Source organism: Symphodus melops, assembly GCF_947650265.1.
Source record: "Symphodus melops genome assembly, chromosome: 9".
Classification (NCBI taxonomy): domain Eukaryota; kingdom Metazoa; phylum Chordata; class Actinopteri; order Labriformes; family Labridae; genus Symphodus; species Symphodus melops.
In genome coordinates this window covers 11,025,936-11,044,279 of record NC_136699.1, presented here as the reverse complement: position 1 = coordinate 11,044,279, position 18,344 = coordinate 11,025,936, and the positions used below count along the sequence as shown (strand labels likewise).

The 18,344-nt window shown below is 41.3% G+C and overlaps 1 protein-coding gene across 2 annotated transcripts; it reads right to left on the bottom strand.

Moving 5' to 3' along the window:
• Positions 1 to 289: 289 nt before the first annotated feature.
• Positions 290 to 18,324, bottom strand: LOC306829580 (uncharacterized protein). Of its 2 annotated transcripts, XM_079352669.1 has the most exons (19): positions 18,102 to 18,324; positions 16,665 to 16,753; positions 16,301 to 16,478; positions 16,005 to 16,201; positions 15,579 to 15,682; positions 15,231 to 15,298; positions 14,557 to 14,821; positions 12,207 to 12,400; positions 11,728 to 11,853; positions 11,478 to 11,606; positions 9,861 to 9,983; positions 8,780 to 8,915; positions 6,872 to 8,265; positions 5,100 to 5,921; positions 4,589 to 4,860; positions 4,324 to 4,411; positions 2,676 to 3,258; positions 2,361 to 2,492; positions 290 to 1,988 (listed from the first exon to the last, which is right to left on the bottom strand). In XM_079352669.1, the coding sequence occupies exons 3-18, from the start codon at positions 16,460 to 16,462 to the stop codon at positions 2,374 to 2,376; spliced, it is 4,782 nt and encodes a 1,593-aa protein (XP_079208795.1). In that variant the 5' UTR covers positions 16,463 to 16,478; positions 16,665 to 16,753; positions 18,102 to 18,324; the 3' UTR covers positions 290 to 1,988; positions 2,361 to 2,373. The 2 variants fall into 2 exon arrangements, with proteins under 2 accessions (XP_079208795.1, XP_079208794.1); XM_079352668.1 differs by lacking the exon at positions 16,665 to 16,753.
• Between the last annotated feature and the right edge of the window lie 20 nt (positions 18,325 to 18,344).

The following is an 18,344-nucleotide window of genomic DNA, read 5'->3' as shown; positions in this document are numbered from 1 at the left end:
TGTGCTTGAGGAGAATTTGACTTTTAATATAAAACAGACTCCAAAGTTGGAGAGCCAACTCTTCCATCTCCTCTTTAATTCTTTGATCCACGTCCCCTCCTTTAAAACTTTCATTCTTTCTCACCTCTGTGTCCATAACCAAGAAGCAAAGGTAGAGGACTTACTTAATACTCTGGACTCTGAGGAGCCAACCACTCACTTAGAAATCTTTGAGACATTATAGAACAATGACAGAAAGAAAGGATCCAACTTCAAGATGCATCTATCAAAAAGAATGACAACAGGTGAATGAAAAGCAAGCCTTTTATTCAAGACTCAAACACACAAACAAAAATTACATCAAAGTTACAAAAACACAGCAACCAAAACTTGTGAGCTCAGCCTGCTCGGAGTCCAACAATTCCTCCTCACTGAAAAAAACTACATATCCCAGAGTTTTAAAAAAAAGCAACTGGAAGGTAGGGGAAAGTGTGTGCATGTTTGAGGGTGCTTCAAGTGTTAGACAAACAACAATGATTCAATGATGGCATCAAGTCAGGAAAGGAACAGTGTACACAGTTCTGACAGAGAAACTACATAGAGTGTAAACTAAAATATTTCTAGTAAGGTTTAAAGGATTAGTTCCCATTTAACATCCGTTTATCTGTTTAAAATAATATACCAATGTCAATGCCTACAGAAAAATAATGTTTAAATTAAATCTCACTTCAAGCATTTTAGCAGTTGTGCAATATCAATGTTAGTCTTGTCCTTTGTACTGGCTGCTTAATATGATTAAGGGTTGATTATACAAGTTTCTTCTTTTAGCATGCTAAGCTTGTTAAATAATACAAGTCATCGAGCCATGAAACCAAGTGTTTGTTAGAGAAGTTTTATGAAGCTTTTATAAAACTCTGTTAGGATGTCTTTGCAGCATAGACGAGAGATTCAGCAACAACGGCTTTTTTATTTTAACGTGTATTTATGAAAGTGAGCACTGATTTCAGACAGACTGAAACAATGTGAACACATCCTTTTACTGAGTGATCAAACCTTGACTCCTAGCAAATAGTAAATCCAAACTTTACATCGGCTACAAATTATCTACAAAATCTACATTCTGCATACATGTGGGCTACTGCTGTCCATGGCACAGTAATAAATAAATTATATCTGATCAAATACAAAATGCAAACTGAACGTAGGCGCTCACACAATAAAGCTTCAGGTGTTTACTTTTTAGAAAATTCATGGCAGAGCTAACCACCGAGTGCTCATTAGTGTAAGACAGAGAAGCAAAGCAGCAGAAGGAGGAGAGAGGAGTCCAGTGTCTTTCACCATACATGGAGCGGAAACCAGCAGCTGAGTCATAGACGTGCTCTCTCTTCTTTCCCTCTCTCTCTCTCTTACACACAAGCACACATATATACAAACAGTAACATCCAGATGAGGACACGCATGTTCATCTTCATAGCTAATGTTTCGCACATGCTCACTATGCTTTCACGCAACTCCTGTCAACACCTGGCTGCCTGTTGTAACACTTTCAATCGTCTATAAATAATCCACCGCAAAAATAATCAACAGAAGAAAAAAGATGACATTCTCACAACAGGCCTCAGCCTTTAGGAAAATAAATCAGATTTATGTTGAAAAGCACTTGCTTAGAAAATCTTCAACTAGGCACTGTTTCTCTCCATGCAGACAGAGTTCATTCAGAGTTACAAAAAAACTAAACAGTCCCTTTGGAAAAATGTTTGTCATCTTCAAGAAACTTCACTAAATCACTAGGTCTGTGTCTAAATATTCAGGTGGTTGTAAAGAGGCAGCATTGTAATGGAAGTGAAGGTCTCCACACTGCAATTAGAGGACAAACTACTGACCATGAAGACATTTCAGATCCACAGAGGAGGCGCTTGTTCTGCCGGTGTGCGACGCAAACAGAAGTCCATTTGTGCTTCAGTTTGCTGAGGACGAGAGAGTCTCTGCTCAGCAGCTGTCATCCATCACTGGAAGGAAACAAAACATGCAAATGTCAAACTGGATGTAATGCAGGATAAAAGAACATTTCTTCATTTAGAAAACAAAAAATACATTCCGTTACGTTCCCATAACTTTTTGGAGCCATGTCTTTAAAGCAATATTACGGATGTTGTTTTTTAAAGTAATAATTGCAGAAATCCAAAAGCCAAGAAATCCTAAATATTTAAAAAGCTAAATAAAATTGTTTCGAAATGTATTGATGTTAAGTGTATAATTTTTGGAAAAACTTGTTTTAATTTTACATTAAAATTGAATGATTTTTGATCCATCTGATTGCTTTTATAAGTGCTTCCTTTATGTGACTTAAAAAAAGAGTTCATCAATTTGTGGGCGGTTACCTGGAGCTGTATTTTAATCCGTCTCTTCTGCCTGCCCCGGCTCTTTTTGAGGGGCAGGTACGACCGTTGTCCCTAATAAACCTCTTCTCACAATGTAGGGACATGATGGACCGCTGGGGATGTCAGCAAAACCTGCAGGACAAAAGATGGGGAGGCAGAGTGAAACAGGACGACAAAGGTCCGAGTGTGAAAGCTTGAAAATATAAAGCACATGAAGTGAGGACGCACTGAGAGAAAACAACACAAAGAAAAGGAGCGTGTGTTTTGTGTATATAACAGAGTCACAAAGTCACAGCCTAAAGCTGAGACACTTACCTTTCATGACGACTTCAGGCAATCCATAGGGTTCATACTCAGTGTCGTCGAAGGCGGCAGACAGCTGCGTCCTGTTTCTGCGGATTCTTTCAGCCAAGCGAGCTGGGTCAGCCGGTATGGGGAAGGAACCTGAAAAGAACATTTGCTCTCTAACCTCGAGCCCTTTGGACAGCGTCACAGGAGAGACAGGGGGAGATTCCACTAAATCTTCTTTTTCTTCCTCCTTCTCATCAGTCTGTGTGTATGCACAGTCTGATGCCACTGGAGCGTTGCGGGGACAGAAACTGTCCTCCGTTTGACTGCTGACGCTCTTCGTGTCTTTCCTAAAACATCTGTCAGAAGAATCATTGCTGGTGTTTTTTTCATTGTTTGCACCGGAATTCTCAAAATTCCTCAAACAACACTCAGAAGTTTTGGTCTGATTCGGTCCTGAGACTTTGTGGAAATCTTTGGTGACTTGTCGTTGACTTGTATTCTCGGATGAAATGTGGAAAACTTGAAAGTCTTTCTTCTCTTTGTGTTGGGTTTGACAGGGATTTGATTGATGTAAGACATTGACGTCCAGGTTTTCTTTTTCAGTTTCCTAAGAAAAACAAAACAGCAATTAAGGCCCAGTCCTATATGTGAACAATGTAGAAAGTGAATGATCAGAAATACTTCAGGACATTATATGATTTGAGAACAAACACACAACCTTAAATACTTTTGCTAACAGAAAGATGCACAGGTAAAGCAATATGGTAACACTTATTTCCTCATAAATGGACAGAACATTTCTTTGTTCATCTAAAGTATCTATCATTATTCATTTTATCCTTTTAAAATTGATGACGGTCAGTCATGATTGTCGCTACATATATTTTCTCTAAAAGTAGCACCAACGCACACAGTCAGAGGAGATGTTCCAGTAAATTCTTCACAAGTATATGAACCTGTAAATGAAAGGTTGAGTCAGTAGCTTTGTCCAATAAAAAATATATATATCACGTATCTAAAAGTGATGCTGCTCAATGGTCACTTTGTGTGGTGTGGTGAAGACTGTCTGCAGAGGCCCTGTCCTCTCTGGACTGTGGTTGACTCCGGGTGGGGAGTGGATTCGTTTCCCCCAGGCCAATGAGAGCAGGCAGGTGAGTTTGGAAGTGCAAAAAACAGTGATTGGATGCCAATCAAACTGGCGACTACTGCTGAGGTGGACACAGCGGCACAGAAGAGAAAACATAATCATAGGAAGATACAGTTTGTTCCAGAAAAAAGGGTGAAGCTTGGCTTGTCTTCCATCCTCAGACTCAGAGGTGGTCTGCTTTTTATTGGACAGGCAGGTGGCAAACATCAGCGGTGAGCGTGTGCTGGCTTGCTCCATCATAACAAATGAAATATTCTCAGGTAGCTTGTAGTGAAGGTACAAACAGTAAATGTGCACACTAACCCTGAAGTGTGCTTCAGGTGATGATGAGTCCAGATAGAGGGCCTCATCTAAATGTTGTGTTTAGAAGCTGCCACAAACATTGCTGCAGACTCTGCCTTTAAGTTTCACTTTCTTCAAACCCATGTAAATCTTCTGCATTCACAAAGAATGAACGGATTTACCTTCAAATGAAACCCTTAAACAAAGGTAATGGACTAATATTTAAGTATATCAAAGAATTACCTTGTCGACCTGCTGGTTCTCCTGAAGCGCTGCAGTCTTTTTCAAGGGATGGACACTCTTTGGTTCAGGCAGGTTGCTGTGCTGCAGTCTTCAGGTAAAATACAAGAGAAGTTCATTGAGAGAAAACAGAATCCATATTAGAACATATATTTAAATCTTTAAAAACATACACTTCAATATTTGGCTTTAACACAACAGGAGTGCATGAGAATATAAGTTGTAGCAGTTTTCGTCATATTTCTCATTACTCTTTTCAATGTGTTACCTGGAAAACAACATGCGGCCCTGCAGTTTGTTGGAAGTACAAGAGAGGTGTAACTCATCTCCTCGGATCACTGTCACATTACAGAGGTTCTCCTGAACCTTTGCCTGGTTCTGGGTGAGCCCGTCAGTCTGCTGCTGGTTTGACTGGTTGTCTTGGTTGGGAACATCAAAAGTGGGGGCTGATTGAGAGGCCAGTCTCCATACAGCCAGCTCTTCTGCCTGCTGCTGAGTCTCCTCAGAGAGTGTGTGTAGCTTCATGTGCAGCTCCACCACCTGGACAGGAATGGAAAGACAACACAAACTTTTAAAAACAAAAGGTCACTTCAGAAAACCACCAAAAATAAATACAAGTAAATCCTCGGACATTAAAAAAAAGCTGTTTTTTCTGCTTTTTAATTTTGTATACATAATCAAATACAAAGTATGCTTATTGTATTCTGTTTCCCAGCAGAGAACCAGCTTCTCCTTTAAGTTACTCATCTAAGATAAACACGGCCGTGGTCAATTGTCACCTGTTGCTGAAGATGGACGATCTGAATCTCAGATTCTGCCTCCAGATCTTTTTCCACTTTCACAGTCCTCTTGGCTTCTCTCTCCGAATCTCCACCTCCATCTTCTCTCCTCTTCATGTTCTGAAGCATTTGACCCTGTTCCTTTGCGTTGATGTCAACAAACAGACTAGGAGCTTTCTGCTCCACCAAGCCGGGCACAGCAGTATTTCCTGTGGTCAGGCTTTGTAAAGCTGAGGTGTTGAAGCCCTCTAGTCTCTCTTTCAGCAGTGTATTCTCCTGTTTCAGAGCACAAAGCTCATCAGCCATGTCTGCTGTTCCTCCAGCTTGACTATGCACAGTTTCTCCTATCACACACTGAGTTTTCTCTGAGAGTGCCGAGTCTGGATGATGATGCTCCTGTGACCAGAGCTCTGTATTTGTACTTAAAGTTGTTGGTCTTTTAGCATCAGATGTCAAAACTACTGATCGACAGACATCTCTCTGTTCATGAAATTCAGCTTCCACCAGTGAGTTTGGAGTAAGGAGGTCGGCAGCAAACTCTTTTTCCTGCTTTGGCTGGAGTCTGGAAGTGTCCACTGAGAGCTCATAAGGAGTCTCTTGTAATTGTTTCTCATCCTCTTTGACAGTCAACTCCTTTCTTCTGTCCTGCTCCTCTCCCTTTATTTTGGCATTTAGTGCTATTAGCTCTTTCTTGTGGCGCTGCAGTTCATCTCCCTGGCTTTGGAGGACGCTCTCCTTCTCCTGCAGTTCAGCTAAAAGGCCAGAGATGTGCAGACTCTGCTTCTCAAAGGCCATGGTCAGCTGCTGGGTCTGACGTGTCACCTAAAAGAAGGATAAATGGAAGATTATAGGGGTAAAGATCATGTGGAGAGAGAGGGATAATAAACCAGAGTGGCCGAATAAAAAAACTGTGTCAAGCTAAGGTAGGCTCAGGTTTAAGTTTTGACAGGATATGTGCTTCCTCTTACTAAGGGATTTTTTCCGTATCTGTGACAATCTCAATTTAAAATTTAAAAACCTTCACGGACAAATTCAGAAGTGTCAGGTTTTTGATTGATGCACATTAAATAATTCGAGTCACTTGTAAAGTCTAAATGACACAGAAATCTTTCACTGGTTTCCAGTTTGAATGCAGTTTTTTTTTTCAATCAAGGACTTACCTATTTAGAAGTATAGAAAACATATTTACAAGGTTTTTTAATCCATCAGATAAATGTATTAAAGATGTTCATGTAGCTATATGGTCTGGTGTCATTTCTCACTGCTCACTGGTTTCCCAGAAAACAATGAAATGAGTGACGTTGGCACTTACCCATTTACTTTAGCTATGTGTTTTTATGTTAGTGACTTACTTTCCTGCATTTTTGTATGACTGTCGTTGCAAACATTAAACCCTCATCCCTCTCTCTGAGTGTCAAACTTCTGAAGAAACATCTACAGACAAATATGGGTATGTTTATTAAACCTTTTTTCCAGTCATTTCAATTCAAATTAAACCAGAATATTATACTTCGATACAGCAAATACCAAGTATCATGGTCAGTAAATGTTTGGTAGAAGCACTGAAGAGCTCACATGAATGTAATTACTCATAGAATGTAAGTGTTGTTTTGATCAGGACTGGAAATACTCGGACATAAATCTGCTCTGGTAATTTGACAACAGGCTATCCAAGTAATGTGATTTATTATGTATGTTTTTTTAAATCTTGTCAAAATCAATCATTGTGCTGAGGGCCTGACAAAACTTGTTGTGAGTCCCCCGTTATTTACCTGGCTCTGCAGGGCCTCCAGTTTAACCTGGTATTGGTTTGAACGCTCCTTCTCCTTTGCGTTCTCCTTCTGCAGCCGCTCCACTTCTTTTTCCAAATCGGAGGAGGCATGCTCATCCTGCTGCGTGATTCTGATGGTGTCCCCCGAGCCCATACAACATGTTTGGCCTTTATCTGACAGAGGTGGATTCTGAGGAGTTATCAGTGATGGCTCCTCCTGGATGAGCTCTGCTGTGGCCTGAGATACAAGCATGTTGTGTTGGTTGGTTGACTGGCAGAAGAGGAGGTGCTGCACGGGTGAAGGGAGGAGATTGTTGTCACAGCCAATCATGTTGGAGTTGAGCTCATCATTATGTAATGTAAGGTACGTCAGAGGGCTGTTGGCAACTGAGAGTTTCTCCTTCTCCATCAAGTCTTCATTTCTGCAGCGCTTCATTTCTTCCAATTCAGCATTGAGCTCTCCTAGTTTCTTGTTCAGTTCCTTATTTTCCTCTTTGTCTGCGTTTGTTGTTTGGTTCCTCCCCTCCTCCTCTCTCATTCTCTCTTCTTGCTCTAAAGCCAGCTGAGCTTTCACTTCTGCTAGTTGTTTCTTTAACTGGATATTAAGCTCTATCATTTCACTCTCCCTGTCTATTAACTCTTCCTTTCTCTCCTCTTCCTGCTCCACTCTCTCCATTTTTTCCCTCAGCTTATTTTTTCTATTCATCTCCGCCTCCAAAGTAGCCATGGCCTTCCTCAACCTCTCGGTCTCAGCCCTCTCACTCTCCAGCTGTGCCCTCCATCCCTTGTCCTGTTCCTCCTTCTCCACCGACTGGCTGGCATGTTTGCGGCTTAGCTGTTTGAGCCGAGTCCTAGCTTCTGCCTCAGTCCGTCGTTGGGCTTCAAGGTCCTCGAGGCGTTTTTGTAGCTCTTCACGAGCATCGTTCAGCTCCGAGCGCAGCGCTGCATTCTCCTTTTTCAGATCCACAGACGTATTTTCTTGCTCAGACTTTGTAAAAGCTGCCTTTTCAGCAGAAAGTCTCAAACTGCTGTCATTAACTTCCATAGATATGTTGGTGTTATTGGTAGGCGAAACTGCAGTCTTGTATTCATTTCTACTCTTGCTCTCCTCCCCAGTGCTGTTATTTCCCCCTCTTTGTAAACACTCAGAGTCTTGGGAGATGTGTTCTGAGTCGATGCCTTCTCCTGGCTCTCTGTCAGAGGGGTAGGATGCTTTAATCTCTGCCCTTCTCTTATCCATGTCCTCTTTCCTCTTCCACTCGGCTGGGTTTGCAGTGCTGTGCTCCTTGATTTGAGTTGACGGTGGAGAAGGAAGAGAGTAAGAAGAGGAGAAACTCTGTCCAACAGGACCTAACTGGACAGACTGAAGAAGGGCTGCAGAGGCAGCTTTTTTCTCTGAAAAAAAGGACATAAAACAGCAGATTCAAGCATTTTGTTTCACTACAGACAACACATGCATGAAGAAATATGCACACTCTTCATGAAAACATGCATTTTGAATGAAATTTATTGTCCAGCAGGAGGCAGCACTGAGAAAAGAAACTTCTCCTTTAGGAGGCCTGTACTGTCCATCATACATGAACTGGACAGTAACTTCCACATTAGGGCTGATCAATTTTAATAATTGATATCCATCTTCTCTTATTAAATGTGCATGAATTAATCAAAAGGGTGTGTCAATCACAAGGAGCTACTGAGGACAATCATTCTGTTTTGACAAGTGTATGCTTAACTGTGTTGTTTTTTCAGCAAGATACTAAATAACTACTCGTGACCTCTGACTTCCTGTCGAAGAAGGAAAGAGAACATCCCTTAACAAGAAGTCTTGTTTAAAAACATATTGCATAAGCTTCACAATTCTTTGTACACATCCCATTACAAACACATCCCATGGATTCTCTCTCCTCACCTTGCAGCTCTTTCAGAAGAAGAAGGGTGTCGGCTTGCTCCTCTGCCAGTCTCCTCCCCTTCTCCTCCAGAGCTCTCTCTCTTTTCCTGCTCTGCTCCAGACTCACTGCCACACCCTCTGCCTCGTGTCGTGCTTCCTAAAACGAGGTTAAAAATTGCAAATGAGGAGGATGAATCCAGTCAAATTGTCAGATCAGCTGGCATAATCAGTTCCCTGTTGATATCTACAGTATATCAGTGGTATGCTTTGAGACAGATTTAGATTGGTTTGTCTCGTCATTTGACCCTCCACACAGAGTCCCAGTAAGAATGAACCACAGACAAATAAACACACAGAGGCTGTAGTATTGCAGATGTTACAGAGGTAAGCTTTTAATGAACTACAGAGTGGAACACCTGTGCTTCCAATGTATAGTCTATGTGAGTTTGTGTTTAATAGCTGGGCCTTTTTTTAAACATTTAACCCCTGGACGCCTGAATTTGTTTCCAAGTATTAAAACATTTATTTTACATGTGTTTCTGCTTTCAAGTAGCTAAAATAAGTTGAGAACGTTTATTTGAAAATAGCACATAAATAGATATTACATAAAAATACCACATACGTAGCAAACGGATGTTGTTCTGTCTCTGACTGGTCCTATGACAATCTAATGCTTGCAAAAGGTTCCTAGGTGTGTATTGAAAGTGCATCAACCAGCAGTGGAGGAATACGGACGCCTTTTGGACTGCATTTGGAGCGGAAGCGGTTTGATGCAAATTGGCAACAAGGCGTCAAGGGGTTAAACCCATTTTTATTAAAACATAATGCAGCTGGATGACTGAACAAGCCAAAATTAATTCATTATTTATTGACACTGTATTATCAATATCTTGGACTGGCATATGGCACATTAAGATGCTGTTAAAAATGTATGGAGGTCTTTTTATACTTGCAGCTCAACCTATGAATAATTGACACACTCAGACTCAGGACCATCACTATCATGAGTGATTCTCTGTTTTCAGTATGTGCGTGTGTGTGTGTGTGTGCGCGTGTGTGCGTGCGTGCGTGTGTGTGTACGTGCGTGTGTGTGTGTGTGTACCATCAGTTTGGCTTGTATCTGAGCCTCTCTCTTTTGGCTCTCCTGCAGCTGTCCCTCTGTCCACTTCAGTTTTCCTTTCAGAGTGTCCAGCTCTTTGTCCAACGCCTGCTTCTGTAGAGACAGCTGAGGAAAAACATAATGACTCAGCAGCTGCTGGGAAACAGGGGAACATTAATTTAAAAAGCACTGGAGGGAAATTGTATTAGCAAAAGTGAAAGGAAAGAGGTATATAACAACACAGACAGAATAAATAAAGTAGTTAAATATGTTTTTTGTAGATTCAAGAATCATGACCAGTGAAGGGCATGGGGAAACAGGAGGGCACACAAGGACCAATAGGGAACCAACCGATAGGGAAGGCTAGCTGTGTCTAATGGATTCTTTTTGAGGGACAGTAATGAAGACTCCTGGTAATCGGCTTCCCACCAGTGCTCAAACTGAATTCTGCACAAATGAAGATCATTACCCTTAAGCTAACTCTACATCATGTTGGAAGAAGCAACATACAAGTTGTTAGCACTGAGAGATGAAGCGGGGACTATAAACATTTCTTACTTACAATATTTCCTGCCTATAAAAGAGAAACATCATTTTGAGGTTTCTGTGACAGCAGACCTCTTGAAGAGTTTGGTTTCTCCATTTTTTGAAAGAATGTATGCAAATGCTCTTTTCTGCTCTGCGAGCGGCTGAATGTTTCCTATTTGGCACGTGGTTTGATTCAAGATGAACTGTTCCTCTTTAGTGTGTTCCATCATTATCAGATATAACATGATTACATCTGAGTGGTTTAGAAAAGGGCTTGCAGTAACACTTTACGGAAGACTGGTTTGAATGAATGTCCATCATTTAGATGTTGAAAAACAGAGGAACTAAGTGCTGCATCTTTCATTCATATAAAAGAGATTCAAAAGGAAAAAATAAAGTCTGAAAGCACAAACGCACTTCTACTTTGTTAAATTCATGCAAAATCAGTTTCCACCCTCGTCCTGTAGTCATGCCTTCAAGCCTCTCTTGGTAAGACTTTTTCTCATACACAAGTTCTGAGTTTGTTTTACACTTGCAAAACCAAAGCATTCTGCACTGTCAGACGCAGTCACACGGTCATTACCTTCGCTGCTCAACCTTTCCACTGGGGAGAAACCAAGAGGGAGAGGAAGTGGAGAAGAGAGATGGCGTGAGGGGGGGGGGGGGGGGGGCATAAACACACAGAGCAAAAGAGTGAAACTGAGAGGCAGAGAAAACAACAAAGGCAAGCTGCAAGAGTGAGGAAAAAAAAGTTGATCATTTTATTAACCTTTGGTTCAAATAATAAGTTCAAGGAGGAAGAGAAACAGGGAAAGCAGGAAAGAGAAACAGGAAGTAGCTGGATAAACAGAGCAGGTACATGAACCAAAAGATAGACGATAGGATCAGAATATCACGTTGGTCCTCAGATCCCTGTGTTAATAGAGATCCTATATAAAACCCTTTTTCTCACTATTATATTACTTTCTTAGCAAATGTAATCAAGCGAACACACACATGAGAAAGCCTAGTTGACATTGTGTGTGTGTGTGTGTGTGTGTGTGTGTGTGTGTGTGTGTGTGTGTGTGTGTGTGTGTGTGTGTGTGTGTTTACCTTGTCAGCCTGGGCCTGCAGGGTATTGTGGAGTGACCTGGCCTGCTGGAGCTCCTGGCTGAGTTTATTTACCTCCTGCTGGTGCTGCTTGTCCGAACACTGCCTCTCCTTCTGTAACTCTGTCAAATCCTTAAGAAACACACAGACTAAATCCAACAGAGCCAATACCTTCAACTTAAAAGTTGGAAAACAATTGTTTGCAGGTAGGTATTCTGCAGATTTTATTTTTTTACACTGATAGCGTTCTTACCCTCTGATGTTGTTTCTCCAGCTCCTTAGAGCGTTGCTGGTGTTGTAGTCGGCTGCTATCGGCATTTTGTCTCTGACACTTCAACTCCTCTTGTAGCTGCTTGAGCCTTTGCTCAGCACTCGATGCCTGTCACAACCACAAAAAACAAAAATGTAACTTGACAACAGACCGTTTTTAAGTTTCAGTATCTGAACTTTCTTGAGCTTACATGTTGAACTTGGTAAACAAATCTGATTTCATAATCAGCTGTGACACAGTCCATGCGGCTTTAAATCATGGATTTTCTGTGATTTTTCTGTATGTGTATTTAAACATATGTGATAGAGTGGAAAGGGACTTCATGTAGTGAAAGCAAAAAGAAAATTAATATTTGTGACGTCACCATTTCAAATAAATGTAGAGGAAAAGAAAATGTTAAGGACATGCTGGTAGTTATAGAACCACCTGTGGTATGAGTGATAGCACTGTTTCTTATTTACCCGCTCACTCTCCTTGGCGATGCGTGTGTGAGCCATGCTGACCTCGTCGCGGGCTTTCTGAATGCTCAGCTCCTTGGCACTGAGCTCTTTCTTGCTCTGCATCATTTCATTCTGAATTGACTTCAAAGTGCTGACCTTCACAGACAGCTCCTGCTCCAGAGCAGACACATGACTGCGCATTTCGGACAGAGAGACTGATGGACAAGAAACAAAGACACACACTGGTTAATAAAATGATTAAAGTATCAGGCAAAATCACAGAAAAAAGAGTGAAAGGCACTGGTACTAATAAATATTGGTTTATTGTTCAGGATAAAATCTTTGATATAATTCAGCTAAAATAAATATGTGGAGCGCTTTGTGTTAAGGAATTTAATGTTACACAGGTACAACGTGGTGGAGTGTTGAAGAGTGACTGGGGGGAGGAAATATAAATCATTTTTCTTTAGAATGAATAGAAAAAGATCGCAGAGACTACAGTCTACTCCTTACTACTGATCACCAACAATCAACAACTCAGCAGCTGCTCAGAGTTGAGGTCAATCCATACAGACTCAAGTATTGATGAGCACAGCAGCTGCCAGAGGATAGCAGGCTGCGGCTTTCCAAAGCCAGGGATGAAATCAATTTCCTGTCTTGCCAATATGTTGTCCTGAATTCTTTTCCAGTTCCATCCATTTAAAAAAAAATTTCAACTTACTAAGTAAAGAGCTGCTACACAATTTGTTTTATTGCAAAGTGAAAAAAATATACTGCTACATGAAAACTACAGCTTTTATCTATATTTTTTTCATTCACCATTTATCCCTTTCAGAAGTAAATCAGAATAAAATCCTGCATAATGGTGCCTACCGATGACTAACATGTGCACCCAGAGAGAGAGAGAGGGAGTGCAGGGATAATAAAAAGAAGACAATGTAAACACTGCAACACCGCTCTTCGCCTGCTGTGACCCTGCAGCTAAAAGAAGCATTTGTTGATTTGACATTGAACATTTCTGCTTCTCCTCTGAACAAACACACACAGGGCGGAGGGGAAGAGGAATGTTCTATCACAATTACTAAGTGTACTAAGAGCCACTTTATATCATGGAGTTGGCCTGAGAGCAAGCAGACGAGTCTCTCACTGAGCGAGTGATTTCTACACAGAGTCTTATGTAACAGCTGTTGTTGAGGTTATACAGAGGACACAAGAATCAGGATGGGAGCGTGCTTAAATGCTGGTTATGCTCAGGTTGCCACATCGTCAGGTCAAAATTAAACAACCCTGTGATGACCATATTCTTTGGCATCGTTGCTCAGCTTAATGTCACAATAACATAGACACTTTAAATGAAACAGATCTGATTACCTGCCAGTATATACAGTCCACTGAATAAGAAAGTGTTGGTTCAGAGGTGAAGGATAGCTATCTTCTCGTCAACAAATCCAATTTAAAGGCCACAGTAAATGATTCATTTGGTCTATGATCACGTTATAACAAAAACATAAAACAGACTTATTCTGAAACTATTTCAAACATAGTGTCAACATTGTACTGGGTAACATGCAACTTTTTCCTAAACATGCCAACTCCGCCCACGTTCTGACCGTGTACACACCGTACTTGTTCAAGCGTTTTGTCCCCAATAATGTTATTTGTAGAAATGTAATGAAGATTAGCTCAAAACTAGTGACCAGCTTTATGAAGAAGTAACTGAGCTTCTAAAAGAAAGAAAGAAAGAAAGAAAGAAGCAATTTGTGTTACATTTTGAAAGATTAGACTTCAGTGGCAGAAGTTGAGCCTTTGAGCTGAGACAGAGTCTAAGAATGACGCTATTATAAATATTTTAATGAAGAGTAATTATTAGAAAGTCTGAATATTATATCAAATAAAATAACATACGATTTATCATTTCAGGCCTTTGTTAATGAGCAAACAATGCTAATTCTGACTAGAGTAAGCAGCCCATCTCTCTGTGCAAACAGCTGTGGCAAGATTTTATTGCCGTGCTCCCAGAGCCATCAATCAGCCTTTTTGTTGACACAGTCAACGATGCTGACTTGTGTAAACAGCATCTGTAAAAAGCAGTGTTTTCCCTAATCCTAACCCCACTATCAACACTGGGACAAACTCAAAATAAATTCAAAATGAAAGGCTGAAGAAGGATATTTATGTCTCACAATGGAGGACAATTATAGTGAGTTAAATGGACATCATTACTTAGAACTTATTTGTTTGTTTCAGCTTTGCATGGCTGTTCTGTGCCCAGGTCTGACTTTGTTCAGTTTTCCGGACAGAAACTTGATTAATTTGAAAATAAAGGCGACGTGCCGTATTACCACGGCTACCATTTAACATCCATACTCACTGTCTGCCTCTGCTCTGTGATCCTTCTCCTTTCCACATGCCCTCTGCTCCAACTGGTCATGACTAACAACATCAACACAGGGCGTCTGGGGAGAGGATGGGGATCGTCTCCTGGCTACTGGCCCTGAGTCATCCCGTTCCCACGGAAACACGGCCATGGGGGTTGAGAAGGCATCTGATTGGTCGGCCGTGTGGCGGTGGGGTGTGTTCTTGTGCTGCTGTCTTGATAATGGGACTGTGGCCACTTCTGAGAACTGGAGTCTTTGCTAAAGGGAGGAGACGTTGATTAGACATAGAGACAAAGAGGGTGTAGGCCTGTGCAGAATGTCGACAAGGAAGACTTTTGTAGAATTTACAAACGACAGGGCTTCAGTGGTAAAGCTCTTTCAATTGGACTTAAAAAGTTTGTAGAGTCGGCACGAACACCAAAGGAAAAGTCAAAGATTACGTTAATATTAAGAAGTCAATATTTAAAGTGTATTCAAAAGAGCCATGTTGTTGCACTGGATGACTTGATGCTTTATTATAGTGATCCCTGGAGATGCAGTTTGCTTTAATTTGAACTCAAATACACAGTTCAGTTCAAAAACAGAGAACTTCAGCTCAGAGCGGATACCCACACTGGTCTTGAATTAGCCTCTGCACAGCTCAGCATAAAATGATTCTTGTACTTACTCGGATGTGAGGCGGCCGGCTTGGTCCTTCATCTCGAAGCCCTGACTTCTCCTCCTTTCTGCTACATACTGGGTAACAACACAACATGCTGATTGGACTTAAGACATGCAACCAAAGCTGATCAGAATCCAAAAGCATCTGAGAAGCCAAACGCTTTACTGACAAGAGAGGAAAAAGAGCAACAGTCTCCAGAGAGCAAAGGAACAAGAGGGCAAGGAACTGAGAGAGCTTATTTATAACCTCCCTACTCAAATGAAGCCTTGTCATTTTTTCCATGTAATTAGACAGACAATAAAGTGCTTAATGAAAAGATAGATAAAGGAAAGTCATAATGTTAGAGGACTGTACCATTTTGTTCCCAGGGTGAGGTTGTGTTCCAGCAAGGTGTAGAGAACAGAGTGGTATCTGCTGACCTGTTGCTGTTCTGTAGCTTGTCCAGCTCTGCCTCCAGCCTGTCAAACAGAGAGACGGATAAAGGAGGCACAGAGGAAATTATATTGTCAGTACGAACTCCTGCAAAGCTCAGGCAGAAAACGATGATCCAAAGAAGCCGAATGTGGATTCAAATTTGAAATTGGATTGTAACAAAGCTGCTTCTGTTAAGTAAACTGGCACTTTATGTTTGCAATAAACTTCAAAAATCAGTTCTTTGTGCGTGTGTACAGTTTTCCAAATTACCTGTTATTTCCAAAGTACAAAGCTTTTCTGTCCTTGATAAAAAAAAAAAACAGCTTACAGACAGGCAAAAGAAACATTCAAAGTGAAGCAACAAACCTTTTCACTTCCTGGGTGAGCTTGTTGTTGTGGGTTCGAGCAGCATCTAGCTGGCCCTCAAACGAGCATATTTGGGCCTGCTTGGTCTGAAGCTCCTGAGTCAGGCGCTCCTTAATGATCACTGCTGCTTTGACCTCATCTCGGGCACTCTGGAGCTCTCTGTGCACAGACTGGAGCTCCCCACGAGCCTCCTCGTACTGAGGAGGGGAGCGGACGCAAGGAGGAGATAAAAAGACACATCATAAATGGCTGACTGCATATCCTTCATAGGTGTTGTAGCCCTTAAATGCTCATACCTTCACAGTCTGTTTTTCGAGACTGCTGTTAATATTGTCCAGCTGCAGCTGTTTCTGCTTGTAGTCTCTCGATAGTCGCTCCTGGTGGACCTGCAGCTCCTTCACCTTTTGCAGAACTCGCCCTGACAGCCCCACCGTCCAGTCCTCTTCAGCCCAGCTCATGTCTGTCAGCCTTGGCCTACCAGGTATGTAAAAAAGCATGAGCACAAGGCCAAAAACAACATCATTTTGCTTCTATAATACTGTTTTACTCTCCTGCCTTTCTAGAAAAGATTGAGAAAAATTAATTTTTTCATTCTGAAAGCCAACATTTGAGAAAATGGCTGATAGTTTTTGGCATCAGTGAATAGACGTGCACGCTGACTTGTCTTATTCCTGCTCCAATTTCACACAATTTTTAGAGTCAGTGGAAGCAGGAGCTGCATAAGTGAAGGATCCAGCGACACACACATTCTGAAAACAAAGAGGTATTACTGTGCTGTTACGTAAGGTAGATGTAGTTCTATATCAACTTGTGCTATGACAGAGGACCCCAGCAAAAAAAACCCAAAAAAACCCACTTTTATCTAAACATGTTTCAATCAATTGCTCTACCAGCTGTGTGTCCTGTTGCATGTTCTGTTGCTAATGTTTTGATTCCTCAGGGGGAAGCTGGTTGTCACCGCTGGGCAGCTGTGACTCAATGTTTTCCTACACAGAAAGCCTGCTTTGACCAATTCATGCTGAAAACTATTCTCTTCTCTCTGTAAACTTCTGCAACAAGAGTGAACATATTACATTTGAATAGCATTTGTACAGTAATTGTTTTCAAGTAAATTTACAAACCCTACATTTGCTGAAAATCCTGCATACATTACCACTAACAAACAGCCCCCCCACACACACACACACACACACACAAAAACATGATCGAAAGTTAACCTGCAAAGTTATGACATGCACTTCAGCCTCGAGGCTTTTCTCTTTGGAAGAGTCAGAGAGTTTCTGTCATAGCTCACAGGTTGTGTCACTATTTACCTCTTCCTACAAACAAGAATAGCCCACATACTTCACTGAGATAACGTCTGTAAGCCTAATATGCAACTCAAATAACTCCTGGAGTGGCTCACTGTGTAGGAGGAACAGTATTACTTCTGTAGAGTGACTTCTTCGTCTAAGGCTGTGTGTTTGTAAGAACACAATGCTGGTTAAATCAGGCCAAAGCCTCAAAAAAAGCAGACAAAGAAGAGGGTCCAATTAAACTTTCAACCACAATAATTTACCATAAAGACATTGTTAAGGATCCCTACATTAATTAATAAGGTAATAAAAAAAGCATGTCCATTCTAGTTTTATCTACCGTACCCTATTTACTTTATACATATAGAAAATAACTTTTTTTTTAAATATAACAACAATAAGAAACTAGCTTTTGCAACATTTTAGTCTTTAAATTATTGGCGTATAATTGCCACACAGGACAAGTGAATGACTCATTATCTTCTCTAAGCTTGTCTAAAACTAAAGACAGACACTTTTTAACGTTCATGAAGTAAAACAGGTTTTGCAGACCAAATCCAGGAGTTGGACACCGGCCTGCGATCAATGGTCACGAGGTTCAAGCTGAACTGACAACTTCCAGAGAACAAAGCAAAAGTCAGAAATGTCCGACGTAAACACTGAAAACAAGCCAGTCCGGATCGTACCATGAGACAAAGTTTTCTTTCGCCTTGTTTGTGCCTACATCCACAGCCAGTGACTATACACATTACTATGCCATAGCACTGATGCTACAAGCTAACCCCCAAATAAAGATACTCACCATTCACTTTCAGAGTTTCAAATGGGGCCAGGCGGGGAGGCTCTGATACCAGTGTTTTAACATATATAGTCTCCGGTTCGTTTACCGGGTTAATAGTCGTTTTTGAACAGAAAACTGTCACTGACAGGTCTTCGCAGAAACAATACGCCGCGCGTCCCGTCTCGTGCAGCTGACAAGCCAACAGCAGCACGGCCGTTGTGGCACGAGGAGGAGCAGCGGTGAGTGACGTCACGTAGCAGGGGG

Excerpts from the sequence above, each read along its gene's own strand:
- LOC306829580 (XM_079352669.1), bottom strand. The coding sequence starts at position 16,462 with ATGAGCTGGGCTGAAGAGGACTGGACGGTGGGGCTGTCAGGGCGAGTT. Across the intron at positions 15,299-15,578 it reads CTCACCCTGGGAACAAAATG|TATGTAGCAGAAAGGAGGAG; the intron begins GTACAGTCCTCT and ends GTTGTTACCCAG. Across the intron at positions 8,266-8,779 it reads TCTTCTGAAAGAGCTGCAAG|AGAAAAAAGCTGCCTCTGCA; the intron begins GTGAGGAGAGAG and ends CCTTTTTTTCAG.